This window comes from Saimiri boliviensis, chromosome 12 (genome assembly GCF_048565385.1).
Source record: "Saimiri boliviensis isolate mSaiBol1 chromosome 12, mSaiBol1.pri, whole genome shotgun sequence".
NCBI lineage: Eukaryota > Metazoa > Chordata > Mammalia > Primates > Cebidae > Saimiri > Saimiri boliviensis.
In genome coordinates this window covers 108,829,315-108,854,611 of record NC_133460.1, presented here as the reverse complement: position 1 = coordinate 108,854,611, position 25,297 = coordinate 108,829,315, and the positions used below count along the sequence as shown (strand labels likewise).

At 53.4% G+C, this 25,297-nt stretch overlaps 1 protein-coding gene across 6 annotated transcripts in view; it reads left to right on the top strand.

The window, feature by feature from the left end:
* Nucleotides 1-25,297, top strand: part of FAM53B (family with sequence similarity 53 member B) — a 119,872-nt gene that overhangs the window by 34,976 nt on the left and 59,599 nt on the right. For 3 of the 6 annotated variants that reach the window (XM_039465025.2, XM_039465023.2, XM_074383053.1), the window contains exons 2-3: nt 2,725-2,972; nt 12,853-12,907. In XM_039465025.2, the coding sequence (XP_039320959.1) occupies nt 2,853-2,972; nt 12,853-12,907 (175 nt within the window). In that variant the 5' untranslated portion in view covers nt 2,725-2,852. The other 3 variants (XM_039465024.2, XM_039465026.2, XM_074383055.1) reach the window with 3 other exon arrangements.

The window sequence follows — 25,297 nt, the reverse complement described above, 5'->3', positions numbered from 1 at the left end:
TGCGAAAGAGTCTTTAAGACCCACGTCCGACATCACGTCCCCTTCTGCCTGCCTCAGGAATGTGGTGCCTGGGTCACTGTACTCTCTGAGACCCCCAGGGCAGGCATTGTGCCACACCTGCCTTCTCCTTTCCAGGCCTAGCGTGTGTGCTGACCGCCCAGTTACCCAGGCGCTTCTGGTGCTTCTGCTGCCTCTCTGAGCCCTGGCTCCTTGTCTGGACTCTGCTGGGAATGGAGCTGGAGAGAGCTGGGTTGCTCCATCTTTGCCTCCGTCTGGCTTCCTGCTTCACGTGGAGCTGTATCTGGATGGGCTGATATGTTCCCATGGCGATAGACTTCCACAGTCTCATTCTTACTGGCCTCCTCTTCCTTCCTCAGAAGGATGGACCATCAGATAGCCAGGCCCTTGTTGATGGAATTTAGTTTGTTTCCCTCTAAACACATTGGAGAGGATGGCTGCTTGGACATCTGTGGCTGGGAAGAGGATCCGGACTCCCAGCCTCCCCCATGAAACTGCTAGCAGTAGCTGCTGTTGATTGAGCACTCACCCACGTGAGCGGGGCACTGAGCGGAGGACTTGGGCGCTGTTTTCATCAGATACAGTAACCTGGTGAGGCAGGCACCATTTTCCCTGTTTTATAGAGAGGGAAACTGAGGCTCAGAGAGTAACTTGGCAAAGCCCCCTCAAGCCATATATTTCAGGAGCTGGGATTCCAATCCGGTTGTGCTTGACTCAGGACCTGAGCCTGTAGCTGCTGAGCCCATCTGGCTTCCTAGAGAGGATGGAAATGGGGGAGGAGGGAACAGGCAGCTCACCTCCCAGGCCTTGTGCCAATGACTGGCTGCCCTAGAACTGAATTGGGGCTCACATGCAGAGAGATGACGGCCGCCATTAGGCCTCCACCACCGAGGAGGCACAAAAGGCTCCTTTGAAAGGCAAGTCCAGGAGCACCTCTCTGGCCTGTTCCAGAGCTAAGCCTGCAGTGGTTGCTGACAGGCGTTTCTGGCTCAGCTGCCTGGCCAGAACTTGGAGGAGTGGTCTGAAATTCTTTCCTTGAGCAGATCACACTTAGTGAGAGCATGTCACTCCGGCATCAATGTGGTATTGAGCCTGTGCATCAGGTCTCTCAGTGCGACCTGGGAATCCTCAGATTCCCCTGGGTGCCCTTCCTGAACAGTCAAGCCTTGGAACATGTATTGATTTCCCTCCTCCCCTTCCCTGCTTTTGCACTTTGGATGAACCTTGTTTTCGAAGAACAGTAGAAGGTAATTTTCCTGTGGCTTGCCAGCTGGCCTGTAATTGAGCAATTTCAATAACACCCACTGTAAAGTCTAATCGAAGTAAACAGGAAAATATGATTTACAATCTGGACAGCAAGTAAATACCAGGGTGCAATTAATTTTTACACAGCAGCAGATTCTAAAACATTTTCCTGTGTTGAACAGTTTGTTTCTGATGACAGATTAGGAGCTCTTTTCTGTTTGATACTATTATCATGGTCATTTCTTACTTTCCGATGGTGATCTTCAGATTCCTTCTATCTGTGTGACTTTCTTTGAAGGTTTAGCCGCATGGGGAAATAGAATCAGAGACATGAGTTTGTAAGGAGGGATTTTTCAAACCCGAACCAAAGGCTGTGTGCTCTTTCTTCATTTGCTTGCTGGGAAATGATGGCGGATTATCGGAGAGGGGAAGTGGATGGCCTGTGCAGAATGGCGATGCAGAGTGGGTCCCATCACTGCTGGAAGCCTACTTAGTTGAGTTCATTCTGGGGAAGATGACAAAGCTCTGAAGGCCCCCCAGTGTTGCAAAGATGTTGATGTTGAAATGTGGCACCTCCAAGGACAAGAAATGTATGCCTTTTTTGGGGGGAGGGGGGACACGGAGTTTCACTCTTGTTGCCCAAGCAGGAGTACAGTGGCGCGTTCTCGGCTCACTGCAACCTCTGCCTCCTGGGTTCAAGCGACTCTCCTGCCTCAGCCTCCCCAGTAGCTGCAATTATAGGCGCACACCACCACGCCCAGCTAATTGTTTTGTATTTTTAGTGGAGATGGGGTTTTACCATGTTGACCAGGCTGGTCTCGAACTCCTGACCTCAGGTGATCCACCTGCCTCGGCCTCCCAAAGTGCTGGGATTACAGACATGAGCCACCACGCCCAGCCAAATGTATGCCTTTTTAAATGGACCCTCCTGATTGTTCCAGTAGCTTCTGTTCATAACTAGATAGGGAAGGGAGCCAGCATGCTGACTGCCAGTCCCCTGCTGCCACTTGGCTGCCTGAGGGCCGACTTCTTTGGCGTTGGATGCGGGGATGAGGCGTGTTCCGACCCTTGGCCTGCTTTAGTGCCTCCTGGTGTGTGCTGAAGCTGCCTGGCAAGCCACCTCAGTGCTAGGATGTCACATGACTTGAGGACACTGCAGGGACAGGGGATTGTTAGCCACCCAGACCCTGAGATAGATCTTCAAGGTATCATGTCGCTGGACCCCAATCTGTTCTGCCCATCAGGCCATTTTACAAATGAGGCAGCCCAAGGCTGGCATGGCAGGGATGCGGGGCCTCTGAGAAGGTAACTCTGGGCCTTAGTGACTCTCCCAGAGTGCATCTTCTTTAGCAGAGAGGTGGTTCCAGTTCCATGGGGTTTCCAGGACCATGGGAGGGGTGACTCTCAAGGCCCCGGTCTTCCTTAGTCCTGAATCTTTCTGCGTTTCTTTTGCCTTTCCAGGGAGTTGACCACACTTGGCCATTTCCCAGAAGGTCCCACCCCAAGGGGATGTGGCCAGTGGGAAGCCGTTTCTGCTGACATCAATTCAGGAGGTACGCATCCCAAATCTGCCCAAGTGAAGATGGCTCATGCCCACCCTGGGATGGAGCCCAGCACCTGAGGTCCTTATCATGGTGATGATCCTAAGTGAAAGCCTCAGCACCCGGGGAGCGGACTCCATCGCATGCGCGACCTTCAGCCCTGAACTGGTGAGGACCTGCTTTCCCTGACCATTTTTGAGGCCTGATGTACAGATAGGGCTGTGGACTGAGCAGCCAGGTTTAGCAAACTGTGTCCAGAGCCCCCAAGAGCAAAGCTCCGTGAGGTGTCCCGGGCTGGGGCCACAGGGCCACAGGGCACAGGAGCAGACCTTGACTGAGAACTCGCTGGAAGGAAGGAGCTCAGCTGAGATTTGAGGTCACCTGGTGAATGAGGAGGGGAGACCATCCGCTGCTAAAGAGCAGCAAGCGTGGTTGCTGCCGGTCTCCACCCCTTAAGGGAGGTGGTTTCCAGAGGAGGGTGGTTCCCTGAATGGGGGCCCAGATAAGCTCTGGGGTGGTGCTGCCCAAGAGCTGCTGCCTGGGAACATGGAGAGTGGGAGGAGATGGGGAAGGCTGTGTGGGCTGTGGCAGCAGCTACCCTCTGCCAGAGATGGTTCAGCCTGGACCACCCTGACCTTGTGGTGGATAGGGCAGAGAGGGAGGTAACTTGGCTGTCTGAGACCGTGAGCAAAGCCACCTCCAACAGCTGAACCTGGTCGGCAGACCTGTCCTTCCAGGCCCCGTTCCTCAGATGCGAGTGGGCACGGAGCGGGTGAGAAGTCACGCTCAGTCATAAGCGGTCTTGTGGGCGAGTTTCACAGATGGGCCAGTCTTTGGAACTCTCCGCAGCTTCTGTGGTCAGAAAGGGGCCAACTGCCAGGGTCACCTCGCCCAGGACCCCTCCTGGCACCCTTCATAGGCCCTCCTGAGGACCCACGCTAAGCCTCGTTGGTGGGCCCCCTTCCCCTGTCTCATGCCAATGAAACCAGGCCTCGGGCAGATAGACCGAGGTCTCTGGCTGTGGCAGGAGCGTGGGAAAGCCACCGAGATCTGTGTTCTTTGCACAGGCCTCACAGAGCGCCTTCCGTGTGCTGAGCACTAGGCTGGAGGGAATAGGCTGAGACGGAGCCAGGCCGTGCCTTCCTCACCCCTGAGAAGCTCTGGGTCTAGAGGGAGGGTGTCTGGAGAGCTGTGAATACAGCGACACTTGAGGATCCCAGGAATAAGAGCTCCAGCTGAGGCCGTGGGCAGCCCAGGGCGTGGAGGGCAGCAGGGCCGGCCTGGCTGTAGCACTCCAGGGAAAGCCTTGCAGAGCAGGGACACTTGATTTGGCCTTGAAGGGTGAGAAGTGGCTTAGACACCGTTGGGCCCAGCCTCAGGAGGCAGCTGCAACCTGGAGCTGGCTCCCCGGCTCCGCCTCCCCTCCCTCCGGCCCCACCCCCTGGGCCGGCTGCCTGGGATCTGGACGCCAGTCTCGGCGGCCCTCCCTGTCAGGTCTCTCCAGCCCTTCCCAGGCGTGGCACTGGTGCCACTCTGCTCGTGGGCCTCAGCCGGTGAGGTGGCTACGGGGTGTCGCCCCCAGTTGCAAGGATAGGGACCCAGCTGTGCTCCTGCTTGTTGCCCAGCCCTGCCGGGGCAGGGCAGACAGCAGGCACCTGAGCTGTGTTTGCTCGATGGCAGCCTCGGTCCCTGAACCCGGGAGTAGAGCTGCCGTGACCATTCAGTGCTTCTGCCACCACCCCGCCTTTCCAGTTCACGTCTACCGTGGAACGAGGTTACTTCTCACCAGCCCCACTGCCGCCACCCTGGTTCCGCCTGCTGTCTTCCCGCCTGGATTCTTGTGGTAACTGGCCCCCTCCCTGCCTCTGACTCTTTTTAACCTCTTCTCCACCCAGCAGCCAGAGAGAGTCGCAGTCAGAGCTGTCCTCCTCTGGAGAACCTTCCACTGGCTTTGCCCTGCATGCTCAGCAGACACCCGGTCCTTCCTAGGATGCACGTGGCCCCATGTACTCTTGTCCCTGTGACCGCTCTGACCCCATCCCTGGCACTCTGCCTCCTCACTCTGCTCAGTCCCCACTGGCCTCCCTGTTCCAACATGCCGAGCGTGCGCCTGCCTCAGGCCTTTGTACTTTTTCCTTGGCCTGGAGCGGCCTCCCCGCAGCAGGACTCCCTCCCTCCCTCCCTCCCTCCCTCCCTCCCTCCCTGACCTCTCCACCTCCAGGACAGTCCCACCCCAGCGCCTACCCTTATCCCCACACACCTGCCCCTCTTCCTGTCCTCCTCCCTCTTAGGCACTTAGCACTTTTAAACATGGCCCTGTGGGTCTTGACCGAGTCCTTGTACTAGCAGGGGAGCCGTGTGAAGGCAGGGCTGCCTCGCTCGCTTATGGCGGGATGCGCGGGGCCCAGCGCGTGGCAGGTGCTCAGCGGATGTTTGTGGATGGACGAGCGTGCGGCTCCTGGGGCCTGGTGCTGCTTTCTCCTTTGTCTTACTGTCTGGCTGCTGTCACAACGGAGTGGGTGTGACTAGAGGTGACTAACCAAAAAGAGGTGACCTCAAGGCTGAGGAGCCACTGGAGGGCCCGAAGGAGGAGCCCTGCCCGGGCCCAGCTGTGCTGTTGGCTGCAGTGGCCGCCTCTCTGCCTGATCCCTTCTCGAGGTGGGTCTGCCTGGTGTTGGCTTCAGAGCTGCTTCCAGGACATGTGGGCGCAAGGTTAGCTGAGGTGCTCTGCCAAGAGATGTGGCCTGAGCCCTGCCAGGAGGAGCACGGCCTCCCAGCCCTAGCCAGGGAAGGAAAACTCATCTTCTCAGAAAAGGACAGTGGTCAGGGGACAGCAGGCTGCTTTGCTGGAAGGGATTCCACCACGTGCTCTCTTGCTGCCTCCCAGGTTAGAATCTGTGCCTTCTTCCTGAACTCTCCCTGGCCTTGTCGGAAAGCCGCCTTTCGCTGCGTTTTGTTACTGGCCTGTCCGGCCCAGAACCACCCAGTGTGCGGTGCTTCGGGCCCATCTGTGGTCCTCCTCCTCCTCTTCTCCTCCCTTGGCCCCAGATGAGAGGTCCGTTGTGGGGAGCAGCCCTGCCGAAGAGGGGCCTTCTTGCTGCTCCCTTTGCCGATGCACTCAGAACACACTGAGTGAGTGTCAGCACCTGGCCCGGCCCAGCTCATGCTGCCTGCCGTGCAGTGTGGGCCGGCAGGAGGGTGTCGGGGTGCGGCTGTGCTCAGGGTCCTGGGAAGTGTATTAGTCCGTATCGTGTTGCTATAAGGAATACCCAAGGCGGGGTAACTTATAAAGAAAAGAGGTTCACTTGGCCGATGGTTCTGCAGGCTGTGTAAGAAGTACGGCATCTGCATCTGTTTCTAGTGAGGACTCAGGAAGCTTCCAGTCATGGCAAAAGGTGAAGGGAACATAGGTCTGTCACAGGGGAGAGAGGGAGCAGGAGGGAAGTGACAAGGTGCCAGACCCGTGAAACTACCAGCCCTCACATGAACCAGAAGAGTGAGAACTCCCTGATTACCATGGGGATGGCGCTGAGCCACTCACTGGGGATCTGCCTCCATGACCCAAACACCCCACCAGGCCCCACCTCCAGCACTGGGGGATACATTTCAGCATGAGATTTGGAGGGGACATACCTCCAAACTGTATGATCAGGAGGGCGCTTTCAGAGGCCCAAGTGCTTACTCCCCGTCCTTGAGCCTCACGCCGCCTGCTGCGGGGCAGGGGTGTCCCCATTTCTACCCTATTATACAGACGGAAAACTGGGACTCAAAGAGCCCAGGGAGGGGCTGCCCTGGTCACAGATTTCAAGTTCCGGCCCTGTCTGCTTCCCCAGCACCTTCTTGCATGGGCCCTGTTCCAGAGGCTGTGATCACCTTGGAGCCCCTCCAGGCCTTGGGGAGAGACACACGATGTAAATAACCGAAGAAATACCGAAAATAATCTCAGTCTAGTGATGACATCCGCAGGACAGAATGTGAGATCAGCTGATGCTAGCATTTGCTTTGAACAGCCAGCACAGGTTCAGAGGAAGTGGACGGGGTTTTGCTTTAGCTTCCTAAATGGGTAACATCATCCCCCTGTAAATACCATCAAGATAACAATAGGAACGATGGAAAATAATTTGCCTTTTGTTTTCTAATCAGACTAAGTAGATAACAGTTGAAGGTTTCAGATTTAGAAAGAAAACATGACCGTGCGGGAGGCCAGGACTGGTCAGGACGGGCACTTTGGCCTTACGGGAGCAGGCCCCAGAGGCGCAGCTCACCCTGGGTCCCCAGAGTCGGGCCTCAGTCACAGAGGCAGGAAAGTCGCAGGGACTTCGCAACCCTGGGTGTCATGTGGCACTGGGGGAGGAGCTCGTGGCCAACCCTGAGGCCAGTTGAGGGGCCTGGGAACATGGTCTCCCTCCCTGCCTTCTTGGGGGTTCATACCATGGTCCTCTGGTTCCCCCCGTTTAAAAAAAACTAAATGCTGATAACACAGCTGTCTCTTTCTCAAAGGTGTAGGAAAAAAGGGAGAAAAGGCCCAGTGCTCAGCATTTTGCCTTTCCCAGCACAGGGCCCACCTGCCAGGGAGAGAAGGCCCTGAGGCTCAGGCTGTGCCTGTGACCCTGGCCTTGCTTGCACTGCCGGCAGCCATGGCTGGGGCCAGTTCCCCTTTCCCCACTCTGCCCGGTGCTGTCCTCTGCCGAGTGGGCTCTTCCTTCCAGTGTTCTGACATGAGCTGCTCCCTGGAAGGCAGCCCAGACGTTTGACCTTGGAGCACTGTGCTCCCTCCCGCACGCCCACACTCGGGCCAAGGGCCTGTTCCCTTGTTTCCAGAGTGACCACCTCCCTTGGCCAGGCCCGTTCTCTCTGCAGCCAGTCGCCCATCCTCCCTCAAGGCTGAAGACTGAAGGGAGCTGACGGCTGGCTGCCCCTGGGCAGAGGGCAGTGTGTGGCTCCAGGAGGCCTGACTTTCCCCATAGCAATCGACGCTGGTCTTTTGGAGGGGCTGATCTGGTAGATAGAAAAGCACTTCCTTCTGCACTTGTCAGATGAGGATGCCAGGGCTTAAATGACTTTCCTCATCTGAGGAGTTAGTGGCCATGTCGGGGCTTGCACCAGTTGCCTGGGCACTGGGGTTCTTCATACTTTGGGCCATGCTAAGTTGGCCCTTTGCGCTCACAGCCCCAGCCGTGATCCCTGGCAGGCCCAAGGCCAGCCTGAAGTTAGAGCTCAGGAGTGCACAGGGTCCCGGGCAGCCTGATGCCCTTCACCCTGGGCAGGTAGAGATACCAAGGGGCCTGCCCATGCTTTGGCTCACCCCGGAGTCCCGGGAGTCAGGGCCACTGGATCTCCATCAGCATTTTGAGAGCCTTCGCCTGAAGGCGCTGTTCCTCGCTCGGCTTCTGGTTCTAGTCTCAGGCCTGGATCTCCTTTTTGCTTTCGGCTGCCACAGTGTTGCGGGGTTCCATTTTGGAAGTGTGGGTGTCCTGCTCGTTCCCCTGCAGGGCATGAGTGCGAGCTTCCCCCTGTCACGCTGTGGCCCCTGTGATGCCACGTCAGGAGATGAAAAAGGCCACTTGATTGCTTTAGCTGATAACGTGCAGAGGAAAGTTATGAAGAACCGTGGTTGTGGCCTGGCATTTTCTGCAGGGCCAGTTCCTCATTTGGAGCCTTAATTGTGTCTTTATTTAAGCCAGGGCTGCTTTCTTTAGTCAGACAGATGGCCCTGAAGCCTCCATTTGATTTCCAGCTTTTGCCTTTCCTACGAGGATCTAATTCCAAAAACCTTCTCTCGTCATCTGAGGAGTCTCAGAGAGATGAGGCCCTGCCCCGGGGTGGGCTTGGGAACAGAGGCTTCACAGTGGGAGACAAAGGGGAACGCGCTGTGGTCTGATTTCACTGCAGACCTCAGCTAGGGCTCGGGCGCTCGCCGCGTGCAGACACTGAGTGTCTTGGGAAACCTCAGAGGGCCGAGTTTCTCTCGGGCCTGCTGGGCCTGCACTCGGGGATGGGCTCATTCTCCCCACTGTGGGTGCCGGAGGTTCAAAGGCCTGGAAAGGCCGGCTGTAGGAACGGCACACACCAGTGGGAATGTTAGCCTGTACTGGTATCCGGGGGAGAAACGCCCTGGCTAACCCAGAGCCAGGCGGGACATCTGCTGCTTTGCCCCTGTGGAGTTGGACCAGGGAGACCTGCCACTGGTCAGGGTGTGCTGGGCCTGGTGCCCTGGGAAGCTGTTGGTACATGACGTTCTGGCCTGGCCGCCGCTGGCTTAGCCTCACAGATGGGGGCTCAGAAAGCAAGACACGGGCCCTGGTCTGGTCTCGAGGTCAAGCATAAAATCAGTCAGGGTTCCTCCTTTGTCAGCTCCAGAGGCCATCTCCAGCTCACTCACCCCAAAAGAGAACTTTCTGGAGCACAGGGAGAGCTTGCAGGGCTAGAGAGGAGGGGGGCAAGTTGGGCCTCAGAAAGGGCAGGGCTGGAGTGGCTGGGAGCAGTTTGGAATGGGTGCGCACGGGCAGGCTCAGGGCCTTGCTGCTGGGCTAATCAGCCCCAGCCCTGTGGTCAGGAGTCAGCCATGGAGCCAGTGTCTGGTCAGCCAGGCCTGAGTTCTGGGCCCAGCCTGGGACCAGGAGAGGTAGAGGCACGTTGGCTGACAGTCCCACTAAGACACGATCCAGTTCGCATGAAGATACCCCAGTTCAAAATTGGGGTGCTGATGACAATAGGGGGCTGCACCCCTGGGCTGTGGCTTCATCTGTTGAGTGCGAGGGGCAGGCAGTTGGCTCACCTGGGATGGGGATATGGAGACGTCGTTCCTGCGTGTTGGAAAGGTGTGCACCATTGCTAGTTTCCGGGAACCCTTAGGTAGAGTGTTGGAGACCACATGCGGAGGCCAGGCCGGCCTGCAGGCAGCTCTGACTCAGGCTGGCCTCTCACCTCTTCCCCACTGAGATTTGACTTGGCACAAGGCCAGCGATTTTGGGAGGCAGTAGCTTCTGCCCAGTGAACATCCATTTCCATTGCCTGCCATCCACTGGGGGTGTGGCCGCAGGACTGAGGCTGGCACTGGCAGGCGACTGTGGCAGTGGTACCTGCTGTCTGCTGGGATGTTGGAACCAAGACAGCCCTCCTTTCTCGAGAAACTTCCGTTCCCATGGAGCAGAGGATCAGTAGAGGAACACATGTTCCAGTACCTACCGTGTTCATTAATCGAGGCGATGGGAGAGAGAAGCATGTGGCAGGAGGCACTACTTTAGCTAGGATGATCCGGGAAGGCCACTGAGGAGGCTGCGGGACAGGAACAGTGCAGAGCCTGCTGCGTGACGATCCCAGCACAAAGCCCCTGAGATGGCACTGACTGGCCTGGCCCCACTGGGTGGAGTGAGTGAGGCGGGGAGGGCCGGAGCAAGGTTGGGGGCACTCCGGTTGGCTCGTATGGGGCCATGTAGGCTGTGGAGGAGAGGTAGCGGCTGGATTTGATTCTGGTTGCAGTGGGAAGTTGGTGGAACAGAATGGTGTGGTCCGATCTGGGCTCTGGGTGGAGGGTGGGGAATGGGGGCCGAGGGCACAGGCTATAAGAGCGGTTAGGAGGGGTGTTACTGGGGCTGGCAGCGCTGGGATCAGGGCCAGTGGTGGGGTGTCGAGGAGTGTGTTTTCCAGGTTGGAAATGACAGGCCACTCTGGGGACCTGCAGCGGATGCCGACAAGTCCTCATTAAATGAAAGAATGAGCAAGTCGAGTATCAGCGAGTGCCTAGGGTGCTCTGTGTGCTGGGCCAGTGCTGCCTCAGCAGGCAGACCGACCCCAGCATCTCTGGCAACGTTCCTTGTGAGGGCCTGGGTCAGGAGGGCCCTGAGATCCCCTTTGATCGAGAACAAGCCGGCTTGGTGAGAGGCGGCCAGCAAGCACTGTTCTGCTGGCCAGACTTGGGGCAGCTCAGTCTGTGGCTTCCTGCGTCGGTGTGGAAAACCCCAAACCCTCCTCCACGCATGCCAGTGAAGCGCACAGGGTGCGCCAGTGTTCCTGCTGTCTTCTGCTCTCCCCAGCCCCCATCCTGGTGTGGCCTCTGCGGGCTCCCAGCCTGGGTTGCCTTTGCCCACCTGGCAGGTGCAGGGCTGGGGCCACCGGGGTTTCCCAGGGGGTGTTTTCCTTGCACCCAGGTGCTTGCTTAGTACTGGGAACTGCCTCCCTTGGCAAGTGAGGCCCCGGCCCGCCTTCCCTCTCTGAGCCTGAGAGTCGGGGGCCTGCCTGGCATCCACCGGCTGAGCTCTCCACTATGCAGGCAGCCCCAGCAGCAGGCTCTCATGCACGTGTCACCCACTGTCCATGGGATGACTATGGTATGGTCTCAGCTGCACCTCTTAGCTGGGATCGTGTGGAGGGGATGGGGGGAAGCAGGTGTAGCCGTTTTGAATTCTTTCCAGATATTCCCACAGATGGCGGTAGAGGGAATGGTTACGTCGCTGTGGAATCCAGGAGGGTGACCTGGCCTAATGGTATTGTTTGGATCATTTTAAACTGAGGAGGGTGACCTGTAGGAGACTGCCCCATTTCCCCTTCAGCCCTGTAAGCTCCTGCGGTTCTTCAGCACAGTCTAGGCATTCCCTGCAGGAGGCTACCCCGACCTCCACCCTCATCCCAGCACGCTTCCCTTGACGTTCCCTCCAGCCCCCATCTCCCCGTGGTTTGTGACTATCTTCCATAAAGAGTGATCCCTCTCTACCTCTGTGTCCCCAGGTTGGGCACAATGCACTGTTGGTAACCCTGTGGGATGAACACACTGTTGACCTGGTGCAGAGGTCCCCAGATTGGGCAGATGGGGATGGGGTGAGGGAGCTGGTGCCAGGTGCCTGCCCCCTCTTAGCTGGATGGGCCAGCCGTTCCTAGTCAGCCTCCTGCCAGGCCTTAAAGAGCCAGGACCTGGGCCCTTGCCTACTTCCCAGAAGCCTTGTCTGTTCATGTCATTTTGATGGGGAGTGTTGGGGGTTCCTTTCAGAAGTTAGAGCCTTCTGTGACAGGCTGATTTCTCTAGGGCTGAGAGCTGCTTTCACCATTGCACGATCAGCCCTAGCATAGCCCGCACAGAGAGAATCACCAGCCTGTGCCCACTGAGAGAGCGAGTGAGGGAGCCTCGGAGCACTTGAGACCGAGCAGCTTCCTGGGGCTCTGGCTCATGAGAGGACAGAGCAAGCCTCTTGACCTGGGTGTCACCTAGCATGAGAAACCCCCAGAATATTCCACACGCAGCTCACTGTGTAGCCATGGAGCAAGTGCCCTGGATTTGGGGTTCTTCGGGGCCTTGTTGGCCTGTTTTCTGCCCAATGGCCATAGGGTTCGATTGAGGGTAGCATGGGGCATCAGGGAAGACGTAAGGTGTTGACGGTGGAAAGGGAAGCCACTGTGGAACTACGGTACCAAGGAGTTCAAAAGCCAGAGCTGCTATGTGGAGACCAAATACAACCCTTGAGTTTCTGTTTCAGTTCAGAGAAAATGCCTGAGGGGGCCTTGATGTAGCCACAAAGCAGCCTGCAGAGCAGAGGCCAGGCCTCCCGAGCTCTCCCCATGCTTCTCACCAGAGCGGGAGAGCTGTTGTCCCTGAATCTGGAAGGGAGGGGTCTTGGAGTGTGACCTGGGGCCCCCTGCTCCCTACTTGAGGTTCTTCATGTCCCCAGGGAGGTTCCCTCCTCTCTTGGTCTCTTCTCAGCCCAGCTCACGGAAGCTTGTTCCACTGTTTACCATCCACCCCGTCCCTGGGCTGCCTCCACCTCACTCGTGTAGAAAAATCCCCTCGTGTCAGAGGTCCTGGGGCTTTCTGTGTGTTTTAGAAGCCCGTTAACTCAATGGACTCCTTACCTCACTGGAGACTTGGGACAAAAACGTGTGGGCCTAGTTCTGTGCAGATGTTTTATCTTTGAATACCTTTTCCTCCTTTCCCTGATGTGACATTGGCAAAGGACGGTCACCCTTTTATTATGACTTTAGAAGGGATCAGTACAGAGTCAGTGCAAACATGCTTCCTATGACTTGAAGAGTGAATAGCTTTTCTGGTTGTTTTCAGCACACGCCAAAGAAGATGAGTCAAGGACCTACACTTTTCTCTTGTGGAATTATGGGTAAGTACTCAAGGCCGTCCTGGGAGCCGTCCTAGCCCTTCCAGCCAGGGTCTGAGTCTTCCAGGTGAGACGCTCAAAGCACCTTCTGGACACAAGTTCAAAAAGAGCAGCCTCGGGGACTCTTCTGAGTGTTTTAACTATTTTGGTCCCCTATAGTGTCTTGAGTGAAGGGACAGGCTACTGCTGTGTGGTTTACAACTCTAACATTGAGAAATTCTGTCCGATGATTAAAGTAATTCATGTTGATTTTATTCATTCAGAAAATGTACAATAGTGTAAACCATGCAACAAAACTTTCTCGTGGACTCAGTGCCCAGGGAGAGTTGCTGTTGATATTTTTGTGTGTTTATGTTGTTAGCATTTTTTATATAGCCCACTCCATGTTGAACATGTAATTATGTAAAACTATATTCGTTTGCTTTTTTCACTTGGAGCGGTTACCATCATGTTCCCGCAGCATTAAAATTGTTCATTCGAATCGTCTCTAGTACTGCGTTGTGTAGTAAATGCATCAGAATGTCTTTAGCGATGTAACTGTGGCTAGGCTGTGCGGTCAAGGGGCCGTTCTGTTTGCTGTTGGGATGAACAGTGACTATGTCAGTGCGTAAGTCTTTGTCTGCCTTGCTAGGATAGTCTCCAGGAGTGGAATAGACAGGCTGGAGGGCAGGGGCATTGTTAAGGCTCTTGATTCATATTGCTCACATGCCTTCCAGAGAAGATTGCCTTCATCTTCTGATTCTGTGCAGGTGTGAATTACTGTTTTTACAGGAGGTAAAAAAAAAAAAGATGACTATTGATTATATTGATTTTTTTGATGCTTCAGCTGGTTGGGTGTCGTTTCACCTCTCACTTGTCTCTCACTGGCTCTCCTTGCCCACCTTTGGGGACGTCTTGCAGGGTGAGTTTCCATAACGTCTGCTCGGACTCCGAAGCCACTCTTGGGTGATTGGGTGACTACTGTGGCCTTTCAGATTCCCAGTTAACTTTGGTCGGACCTTGTAATCTCCCTTGCCGTTCCTTCTCTGTCCTTTCCCTCCACCTATGGTGTTTTGTTTTTCTTCTTTAGATACAGTCCCCATAGATGAGGCGATGGAGGGCGCCACTGTGTCAGATTGAGCACTGTGCCAGTCTCCTTACATGCAGGGCCCCGCCAGCTCTGCCAGTGGCTTCATCTACATATGGAAGAACGAAGGTCTAGCAAGGTGCCCCTCTGCGAGGTTCCTCAGTAGGCAGAGTTGGACTCAGGTGGGTGGTGAAGGAAGATGGTTTTCTTCTCCACCACGTGCCCTGGCTCTTGGGACACCTGGGGGTGCTCCTGACGCTACCACTGAGGAAGTTGGAGACAGGGAGATCCATTGGCCTGGCTTACCGTGCGACATAGAACTTCTGAGGCCTCTTCCCACAGGATTGAATACCTCCCTGGTGGTTTACAGCTTTCAGCAAACCCTCAGCGCCCCAGACATATAGCTCAGAAGCCTCCCTCTTTGCCTGCTTCCTGGACAGCCTCACCTTTGAGCTTCCTTCCTGTGTCATGCCTGGGGAAGAGAGAGAGGCCCCGGCATGCCTAACCCCTCAATCCTGCCTAGACTTTCGCTGTCAGCTGGGCCAGACCAGTAAACTGGGTTGTGGAGGCGTTGCTCTTTATTTCAAGGCTGCTCAAGGCTTTCTGATCTTTGCACTGTGTAAGTTATAAGGTAGAAGTCTGGTGGGTTTGTGATGAGAGAGAGATGCCCTTGTAGGGGCAGGTCTTGAGGCAGAGGCCCCGGGGAAGGGAGGTGTCGGGGGGAGAAGCCCAGCTTACCCTGGAGAGTCTGTCAGAGGCTGCAGAGCCCAGCAGCCTGCTTCCTGCCGGGGAGGTCATGGTTTCCAGGAGGGACTGTGTTGAGTCTCCAGACTCCTGTTTACAGAGTGGCTCTTCAGGACGTGCTGGCTGGATGCCAGGGCCTCCGTCCTAGGCGCTGCTTCTCTTCAGCAGGATCCTGTCTTCCTTCTGCTCTGTGGGGCAATGCCAGGACACTGCCAGGCAGCAGAGGGAGAAGCAGGGAGCCTCTGGGGGTCTTTGGAGACCTCTTGTTCTCGTCTGCTGCTCTCTCTCCCATGGGCCTCGTCTTTCTGTTGCTCAGCCCCTCCCTGATTCAGGAAAACCCAAACCCTGCCCGTGCGTCACTGAGTGACCATTGCATTGCCTTTGCATTTTCATGGCTTGCTGTCGTAGATACGACATGAGTGCCTGCTGTGTGTCAGGCACCTGCCGAGGGAGAGAGTGGATCAGACCCTGCCCCTTCCCTCGAGGAGATTTCTGTCTGATGGAGGAGAAAGATCAATAACGGTGGATTCTGCACGGCTTAGGCTGGCGTCCGTGAGCGTGGAGGCCCTTGAGCTATGGGGACACCGCCCTGTCATCCTGGCTAGGTTTCCTCAGCTTGCAAGTTGTGGGGATTTAAGGAGACGGCCACGCGCTAGCACACATCCTCCCTCCTGCCTTTGTCCCTTTCCTGCACTTGCTGGTGGGGGTCAGCAGTCAGGGGCCTTGCCCTGCCCACTCTGTCAAGTGGAAGCTCGGGTGACCTCTCCAGCCCTCCCTGTGCTCCGTGAACTGGGAGTGCCCCCCAGGCAGCGAGACTACATCTCAGGTGGCCTGTTTTTATTTTATTGTATATTTACTTATTTTGAGACGGAGTCTCACTCTGTTGCCAGGCTGGAGTGCAGTGGTGCGATTTCAGCTCAGTGTAACCTCCACCTCTCGGGTTCAAGCGATTCTCCTGCCTCTGCCTCCCAAGTAGCTGGGACTACAGGCCCATTCCACCATGCCCAGTTATTTTTTATAGTTTTAGTAGAGACGGGGTTTCACCGTGTTGGCTAGGATGGTCTCGATCTCCTGACCTTGTGATCCACCTGCCTCGGCCTCCCAGAGTGCTGAGATTACAGGCGTGAGCCACCATGCCCGATGTGCCTGCTTTTCCACAGTGGGGAAGAGAATACTCTGAGGGGCCGGCTGGACTTTTCAAGAGGGTTTTGGGTCCTTCCAGTGCTGGACAATGCTGTGTAAAGATAAAACACCAAATTATCATAATCACCAACCCTGCAGCCTGTCCCCTGAAGATAAAGGACCCGTGTTCTGGTGCCGAGCAGTGGAATTCTCCCAGGAGAGCTGGGGACAGTTGGCCCTGTGACTCAGGAGTTTTTCCTCCTGAGCCCCCATGCCACCGTCCTCGCTGGAAGCCAGTATGAGTTCAAATTTCACAAATGTTCTGCAGAAAATCTGTGCAAGTGCATTAGGGCAAGGAGCACAGCATCCTGATTGTTTCTTAAAATGTCACCTTTTCAAGTAGCTCGGCCTCCTCTATACCTGCTTAGATAAAACACGTAATTAATATAAGGGAGTGCTCACAACAATGCCTTATTATTTATTTATTTATTTATTTTTGAGACAGAGTCTCACTCTGTTGCCTAGGCTAGAGGGCAATGGCACAATCTCGGCTCACTGCAGCTTTCGCCTTCTGGGTTCAAGCGATTCTCTTGCCTCAGTCTCCCGAGTAGCTGGGATTACTGGCGTCTGCCACTGTGCCCAGCGAATTTTTGTGTTTTGAGTGGAGACGGGGTTTCACAATATTGGTCAGGCTGGGCTGGAACTTTTGACCACAGGTGATCCACCCACCTCGTCCTCCCAAAGTGCTGGCATTACAGGTGTGAGCCACCGCGCCTGGCCTATCCTTTTTTTTGTTTTCTTTAAAGCACTTCACGTCCTGTGATTGCAAGCTGGATACCAGGCCCCTCCCCACCCCCGTCCCCCACCCCAGTTTAGGAACTTGTTACAGAGAAGTGGTTTTGTGCTTTTCAGTGTGGAAGAGAGAACAAAGCCAGCATGGAGTGTGGATGGGAGAAGCAGAGAGGGTGGAGCTGAGTGCTTCCCAGCCGGTCCTGCACAGGGCTGAGTGCCTCTTAAGAGGGTGCCAGCTCAGCCCCCGCCACAGGGATCCTGCCAGCAGAGGCTGCTTGGACTCTGGGCTTCCTTTCTCGTCTCCCAGAGCATCCCCAGCCCACCTTCTTTGCTGAAGTGGAATTTCCTCTGCAAAGCTGCTCTGGGAAAGAGCCATTTATATGACTGGGTCTTGTGCTCTCAACACAGGAAAGAAACGGGTCAGGTGGCAGCTCCGTGGTGCCTCCCACCCACTGGTCAGCTGGCTGGGTGTTGGAGCCTGCCCTTGCTCCTGGCTCTCATTTCTAGTGGGTAAAAGAGGGGCCCAGGCTGTGGCTCAGCGGCATCCTGTGTGGGGAGAGGCGGAGCCGCACGCGCACTCTGTCCAGGCTCCCTCCAGATCTTCTGCCATTTGCAGTGGGGAACCCGGGGTCACACGCGTACTAGTTTAATCTTTTTTGGTGAAACAGGGCAAGTGGAGTGAGCGCCGTCTCCATTCACCCCTCTTGGCTAATTGCAGCCATTCAGTGCATTTGAATTGTAGGGACAATGGACACCACACATTCCATTTTCCTCACCACTCAGGCGAGGAGGGGACCTGGAAATCACATACTACGTGAGAAAGCGAAGGCAATAGCAATTATCTTAAAAAGGCTACTAGGAAAAGTCTTGTAAATACAAGTCAATGGACAGAGAACAAAACAATTCATATGCTAAAAAAAATTGGATGGAAACCCATAATTACTTTAGGAGTTATGGTAATAAATTATTTATTAATGTAAATTATTTCACAGGCAAAGAACATAGAGGAAACTTGAGCAGAAGGATCATACATTATGTATAAAAAGGAATTGTAAAAATATTATAGCAGCCCTCCTTGTGCCGCTCCGGTTCAGGTTTGTCAGCATTTTGATTCTGAGCCCTTACTTTCAGGGTTTAATTACTTGGCTGTTAAAGTCTGCTCTGTACATAAAAGGCTTGTTCCCTGGGGCATTCTCTGTATTAATTTCTACAGGGTAAACCAGTTGGCTATGTTGAGCTGGGGAGGACTAAGAGATTTTGCTTTGAGATTTGGTAGCTTTTGGTCTTTAACTCAGCCACTGTTTGTCGGGGAAAGTGGAAAATGATTGCACCTTGCAGGAAAAGGCGGCCTTCAGAGCTTGAGTGGTTTTGATTTCTTAGAACAAATGAACAAATGAATGGATCAAAGTGGATGACAGCAATAACCAAATCAGAGCTTTTCAGGCCCAATTACTGGTCTCTGCCACTTGTGTTTTTCAGAGACGGTCATTTTGAATGTGATTGTTGGGCCAGGTCCAGTAAGAGACTACTTGGTAGCCAGTGTATGCTAGAATGCGATTTGTTCTCACGGAGAAAAAATTACATCCATATAGAAGTATGTGTGTATATATATGTATATATATTATTTTTAAAGATGTGCTTTATTCGCTTATTTTTATTATGGTCATCTGTGTGATTTTTAAAAATATCTAAAATGGTTTGTTCATCCACATAGGATATTTAAATTCTTCCTTGTACCATTCATTGGTTTCAGACAGTGTTTCTGGAACAAAGCACAGAATGGAAGTCGATGTGAAATGTGATTGGCACATGATACTGTTGCCAGTGGCAAGTGAAATCAGAGCTTCCTGGGGCTGCCTTCTTGCCCAGGTTGGGCTGACTTGATGGGGAGGGGACCACAGTAGTGCCAGAGGGACAGGGAATGGCCCCTGCCAGCCTGTCTGAGTGCCATGCCTTCCACATGGAGAGATGGTCACGTTAGGCAGCCTGGCCCAACTGCAAGAGTATGACCTTGGGACTGCAGACTAGGCTGATGTCTGGGCTCGTGTCATTAGCTGGATGTGTGTCTATGAGGGAGATGTGACATTTTTCTGAAGCCCAGTTTCCCCGTCAGATGGGCATTGCTGTGACAACCCATGAGATGAGTCTCGTCCTTGGGATGCACACTCATGCTCTTTCTCAGCTTCAACAAGGACCCTGTTGGAGTGTTAGCTAATTAGCAGTGAATATGCATTTATTGACAGTTTCGTGAAAAGCTCTGTCTGCCATCAATTCCCTCGTCTGTTTAATGGCGCCCGGCTTTGCTGTGCACATCAGTTGAGAGATGCATCACCAGCAGCTGCCCGTTTCACATGCTCTGTGCACACTCACAGTCAGGATGGAAATCCAGAGGAGATGGAGCACACTGACCTTGTTGTCCCTTCAGAGTTCTTGTTGCCATTGCAAATACTAGCTGCTCCCAGTACATTTGTGAGTGCCTGTGGGAGCTGAGGGTTGTAGATGGTGAGACTGAGGCCCCTGTTCCCAATACCCCATCTGCTGTGGTTTTTAACCTTGAGGATCCCACTGGGCATTTTTTGTAAGAGCAGAGACTTCCCAGAAGCAGTGGCGGCTGCCATGGGCCACCCCAACTCTGCTGGTAAGGGCAGGGCCCTGGTAATGGCTCTGAACCCTAATCTTTGTCCTTAGCAGCCTCTCTGTCACCTCCCAGAAGCCTGCAGCCCCGCCTCCCTGCTGCCTTGGATGTGGGGCCTGATGGAACGTCCTAATCCCTTGTTCCTTCTGTCTTGTGTGAGGAACTCGGTGTCCTGTGTTGCTGTCCCTGAACCCAAGACACAGCTGCCATTTTATAGTCCATCCCAGGTGAGTGGGCAGGACCTGAAGCTGAGGCCTGGCAGGCAAAGCCCGAGGACCTTTTGTTCCTGACACAGTCTGAGTTGAGTCTCCTGCTGGTAATAGAGGCAAAGAGACTCTCCAGGGAGCCAGAGGCTCTAAAGTCCCTTTAGAAACAGATGCTGCCATCATGGGGGAGCTCATGTCATTTCCCTGCTTGTGTCCTCCCACCCCCGGGTTCTTTTCATAAGATCAGTTTAGCAAAACCACCTTCAGAAAGACACCTCGGCTCTCTTGATTTTCCCATTGCAGGATTGGTGAGCTTCTCCCCCCAACCAGGCATCTTTGTGCCCCTGAGGCCGAGTTAGCACAACCCAACCCACAGGGCACGGGGGAGAGATTGTCAGCACGAGTAGATAGGTGTGAGATCTAAGAATGATTCAGCTGGTCGGGCTCTGACAGCAGGCTTGCTAATCGGGGTGTTTTGTATCTTGGTCTCTACAGGAGGTGCTTAACCTTTTCTGAAAACCACATTCTGCTGTACTTATGTGACTATAAGGCACCACTGAAAACATAGCACAGAGCTCTCCAGGGCTATAAACGTCCTCTGTCTTTTGAATATATGAAGACTTATAGACTCCCAAGAATCTGGGCCTCAGGAGTTTTTCCTGACATGTGAGGGTAGAGATGGAAATAAGAACATTTGAGGTCAGATGTTCCTCTAAGTGTTTTTCCTGCTACCTGCTCTGGGATCTGTGCGCTCGGCAGTCTTCTGCCCTTCTTGGTCACACGGTGGACCAAGAGCCTTGCGAGTGCGAATTTGGAGATTTGGGTCCTTGTCTCTGCATAGGTAGGCTTATCCTTCTGCTGTTCTTTGTGGCATAATCAAAAATCAGAAACTGCAAGCTCAGACATCGAACCTCAGCTTTGGAAGAGACCTTGGTCACCTAGTCTGTTCAAGACGGAGAGAGAACTGGGCCCCAGGACACTTGAGTGGCTCACTTTCCCATCTGTAGGCAAAGCCCCGTGTGTGTTTATGCTACGCACAAATATACATGCTGTCACGTAGGTATCATTTCAGACTTGTGAAGATATGCTCAGTGGGGACACGGAGAAGCTTTGTATGCCTAAAGGCTAAAGCAACACGTGCAGCATAGGACTGAACGGGCTGGTGCCATGCTCTCAGGCTGTGGGGCATCGTGCCCTGCTCAGGGCTCCCAGGGGCTTGGTGTCAGGCTGCAGGTGGATGGGGAGCCCCTCTGCCTAGCTTTGGAACACAGCTGATGGGCCATAGCGTGTTCTCAGGGAAAAGTTGGGAGACGTCACACTCACCTTGTTGACAGGAGTAAGTTAGCGTCTCAGGCCTTTGCTAGTGGCTTTCTTTTTTTTTGAGACAGAGTTTCGCTCTTGTTACCCAGGCTGGAGTGCAATGGCACGATCTCGGCTCACCGCAATCTCCGCCTCCTGGGTTCAGGCAATTCTCCTGCCTCGGCCTCCTGAGTAGCTGGGATTACAGGCACGCGCCGCCACGCCCAGCTAATTTTTTGTATTTTTAGTAGAGACGGGGTTTCACCATGTTGACCAGGATGGTCTCGATCTGTTGACCTCGTGATCCACCCGCCTCGGCCTCCCAAAGTGCCGGGATTACAGGCTTGAGCTACCGCGCCCGGCCTTTGCTAGTGGCTTTCTATCAAGAGCATGTTGTATAGCTTGAGAAGGAAGCCCTGAAGGTCCCATCCTGTCCTGTGAAACCTCTGAGTTCTACTTCCTGTAATTGGCCTAAACCAAAACATAAACACCAACTTTCAGTGATGTTATGAATTCAAATTTGTAGAGACCAGAATTGTCAACCCTCCTGAAGCTTCTGGGCAGTGGCGCTGGATGGCCCCAATGGCTGTCATTCTGACAGATGTTTGAGAACTCAGGTCTCCATGTCGTCTACATTCCAATGCCTACCCAGAGAGATTCTGATTTACCAAGTCAGAGATGGGGCCTAGAAATCTGCATTTTAATAAACAGCCCCAAAGGATGCTCCTGTAGGTGGCCTGGAACCCACATGTTGAGAAATTCTAGTGCAGAGAAGCCAGGTTACCACTCCAGCCGGATTCCACAGAGGCTGGTACCCAGTTGCAGCTCTAGTTGAGTCAAGCCTCAGCTAGGAGAGCGTTTCCAATACTGTTAATTATCCTCATGATGACTGCTGTTTTTGAGAGCCTACTCTACCCTGTATGAGGTGCCTGTTTAATTTTCATAATAGCTATGAGGATGAGTAACTTATAGAGCTGAGATTTGAACCCAGGCCCTTGCCCTTTCCACTACACCGAGTGACTGTTGCTCAGTAGACTCCTCCGTCCATGGCCATTGTGACTTCAAAGAGTTATAGTTGTTTGTGCAGAAGTGATATTGAATGGAGGGGGCAGGGGCACCCGGTATCCTCTTCTCAGAGGCCTCCCAAGGCCCTTTGTGTAGTGTGACGTCAGGGCCTAGTGGTTGGGGCAGTTTGCCATTAAAAATTAGCTTCTATTCCTGTTTCTTTTGTCTGGTGATCTGACCCAATAAATTGCTTTCTGTTCCCTGAGCGAATGGTGAAAACACAGGGCTAAACATAGCCTCGATTGTTTTTACTTTTCTCATATTGTACTTCTCAAAGCGATAAAGATAGAAACAATTAAAATATTATCTGCCTGCAGGCTGCACAAGGGGCCACCTGGCTGGTGTTGATACACAGTCGCAGCGCTTTACATTTCCAGAGTGTCTCAGACATGACTGCCAACCCATCTCCTGGCCGTATCTTGGTCTCCACAGGAGGTGCTTAACCTTGTCTGAAAACCACATTCTGCTGTACTTACGTGACTGTGAGGCACCACTGAGTCGCACATGGCCACGAGGCCCAGGTGGGGCACATGGTTCAGGGCACAGCCCAGGTTGGACTTACCTGGCCAAGGAAGGCTCACCTTTTCCAAGGACAAAAGACACGTGAGTCCACATCCTCTTGCAGCTTTTATTTCAGTGTGCAGTCCAGTCCTTCATCTGTGCACCAGACTCAGGTCTGCTGTGTGCCCTGCTCTGTGCTGGGCACCGGGGAGCCTCACTGGGGCTGTGCTTGAAAGTCTGTGGCTTAGGAGGAGAAGTAGATGGGTAAGCAGATCAGTAATTACAGTTCAGGTGCACAGAGCTAGGAGAAGGTGTATCTTCAGAGGAGCTTTGAGTTGGCCTTTTAAATGAGGAGACTGTCTTGGTGAAAGGAGGGATAAAGGCAGGAAAATTTAACATTCCAGACCTTTGCAAAGGTGTGGGTGAGTGAAGGAGCTGCTGTCTGGGGGAAGCTGCACTTCCCTTCACAGATAAAAACTGACTGAATCCTCCCTCCAACAAAGAAATCTTACATATTTAGGCCAGAGAGGCTTACTCTGTAGCCCAGAATGAGTAGGTCCGGTAGGAATTCGTCATCCAGCTCTGATGTCCTGGGTGTTGATAGTTCCCTCGAGGCCCCGCGAGTGGGACTTCCAGCCTTTCTGCATGTAGATCTTACCCGTGCTTGCTCCCGCAGTACAGTTATTAAACTTTATTTTATAAAGAATCGCTGGTGCATAAGAATGACTCTTTTGGGTTGTCTACGCAAAGCTGGGGGAGGTGGTGTGCTTTGTGGGCTGGCTCAGGAATTGCTTCAAGGAGGAATTTGATGCTATATGATTCTCTTCTGACCTTCACTGTCATAGGAGGTTTGATAACTGGAGCGTAGGGTTTGTTGGGGGGAACCATGAGGAGATGGGCCCAGGTGCCAATGTGAAGCGCCTGCCCCCTCTCCGGGAAGCAGTGGGTAACAGCTGAAGGGAATGGGCCACAATAGGTACTAGGTGGGGGCTTCAGAAAGTTCTCTAGAGGCAGTGAGGAGATAGGACTGCAGTAGGGAGGCCCTGAGGAGGCCCTTCAAGAAGCCCCAAGATCACAGGATGGCCGTGGGAAAGGAAGGGCACTAGCAGATGAGAGAGAGGGTGTGTCCCTGTTTACCTGGCTCCCAACTCCCCTTTCTTATGATTTCCCTAGAGGTGGGGAAAATTCCAGGCCAGTGGCACAAAAATGGAAGAGAAGATGGTATCCTCTGAGAGTGGGATTAACTCCTTCTTATCCCAGGTTTCCCCGAGACCTGACGGAGACACAGTCTGTAGTGTGCCTCGGGCTCCGTGAGCGCCGGCCACCCTCACCGCTCCGTGCCAAGCCCATTGGTTTCCTCCTTAGTCGGCCACATTCCTGCCCCATCTGGTGCCTCAGTGCCTTGTCCCAAAAGAGAAGTTAGTGGCCAGCGTTTTTGTATGGCAACTTCCTGAACACCCAGAGGAGCCAACCCAGAGGAAGGCGGGCTGTAGGCCCCCACCCTGACCCAGGCTCACTTCCTGAGTTGAGCAAGGGCACAGCACCCGTGGGCTTGGTGCCCACACCCCCCACGTATTTGGTAATACATTTTTTCTCATAGAACATTTGGAGACTATAGAAAAACTAAAAAGAATAAATTAACCAGCTTTCTGCCAATCCGCTATTAACGTTTTGGTTTATTTCCTTCCTACCACAACATACACGTTTTGCTAAGTAGGAATCACACCGTCTATACAGTTTTATATCCTGTTTCTTTACACTTAGCTTTATGTTACTAGCATTTCCCCACGTCATTTAATATTCCTTGAAACTCTGCTTTTTCATGTTCCATGTTATTCCTTGATAATTGCCTTAACCAGCCCCCTGCTGTAAGATGTTTGAATAATGTGTACCATTTTGCTATCACTCATCATTTTGATGAACATCATCATACGTAAATCTTCACTTTCTTCTTAAGATAACTGTTTTCGTTTAAGTCAGATAACTGGGATAGTTGTGACTCTGTCAACAAGAGTTTATATTTCCTGTAATCCCAGCACTTTGGGAGGCCGAGGCGGGTGGATCACGAGGTCAAGAGATCAAGACCATCCTGGTCAACACGGTGAAACCCCGTCTCTACTAAAAATACAAAAAATCAGCTGGGCGTGGTGGTGTGTGCCTGTAATCCCAGCTACTCAGGAGGCTGAGGCAGGAGAATTGCCTGAACCCAGGAGGCGGAGGTTGCGGCGAGCCGAGATCGCGCCATTGCACTCCAGCCTGGGTAACAAGAGCGAAAACTCCGTCTCAAAAAAAAAAAAAAAAAAAAAAAAAAAAAAAGAGTTTATATTTCCTTTAATTTTTAATTTTACTTTATAGTTGGTCATGGTGACTCATGCCTGTAATCCCAGCACTTTGGGAGGCCAAGGTGGGCGGATCACTTGAGGCCGAGAGTTTGAGACCAGCCTGGCCAACATGGTAAAATCCCATGTCTACAAAAAATAAAAAAAAATTAGCTGGGTGTGTGGTACATACCTTTAATACCAGCTACTCAGGAGGGTGAGGCACCAGAATCGCTTGAATCTGGGAGGTGGAGGTTGCAGTAAGCTGAAATCATGCCACTGCTCTCCGGCCTGGGCAACAGAGCCAGGTCCTGTCTCAAAAAAAAATTTTATATTAGTTTGTTGAACTTTCAGCTGCTGACTAGTGTCAAGCTGAAACTGATTTAACAGAATGGTGAATACTCAAAGGAAGTGGTTTCCTTGGGTGCTGAAGCATATTTGAATATCCTAATGGAACTTGCAGGAAGGTACTTTGGATGATTTTTGGAGGAGCAGTTATTGAGACCTGCCGTGGTCAGGGCCTGGGAAATCTCAGAGATGAGGTGAACGGTGTATGATGAATGAATCGGATGTTCAGCGACAGTCCCGCTTTGTCGCCGCCGGCTAGCCTGAGCGTTTGTCTCCCTCCTGCATCTCCAGCTTCTG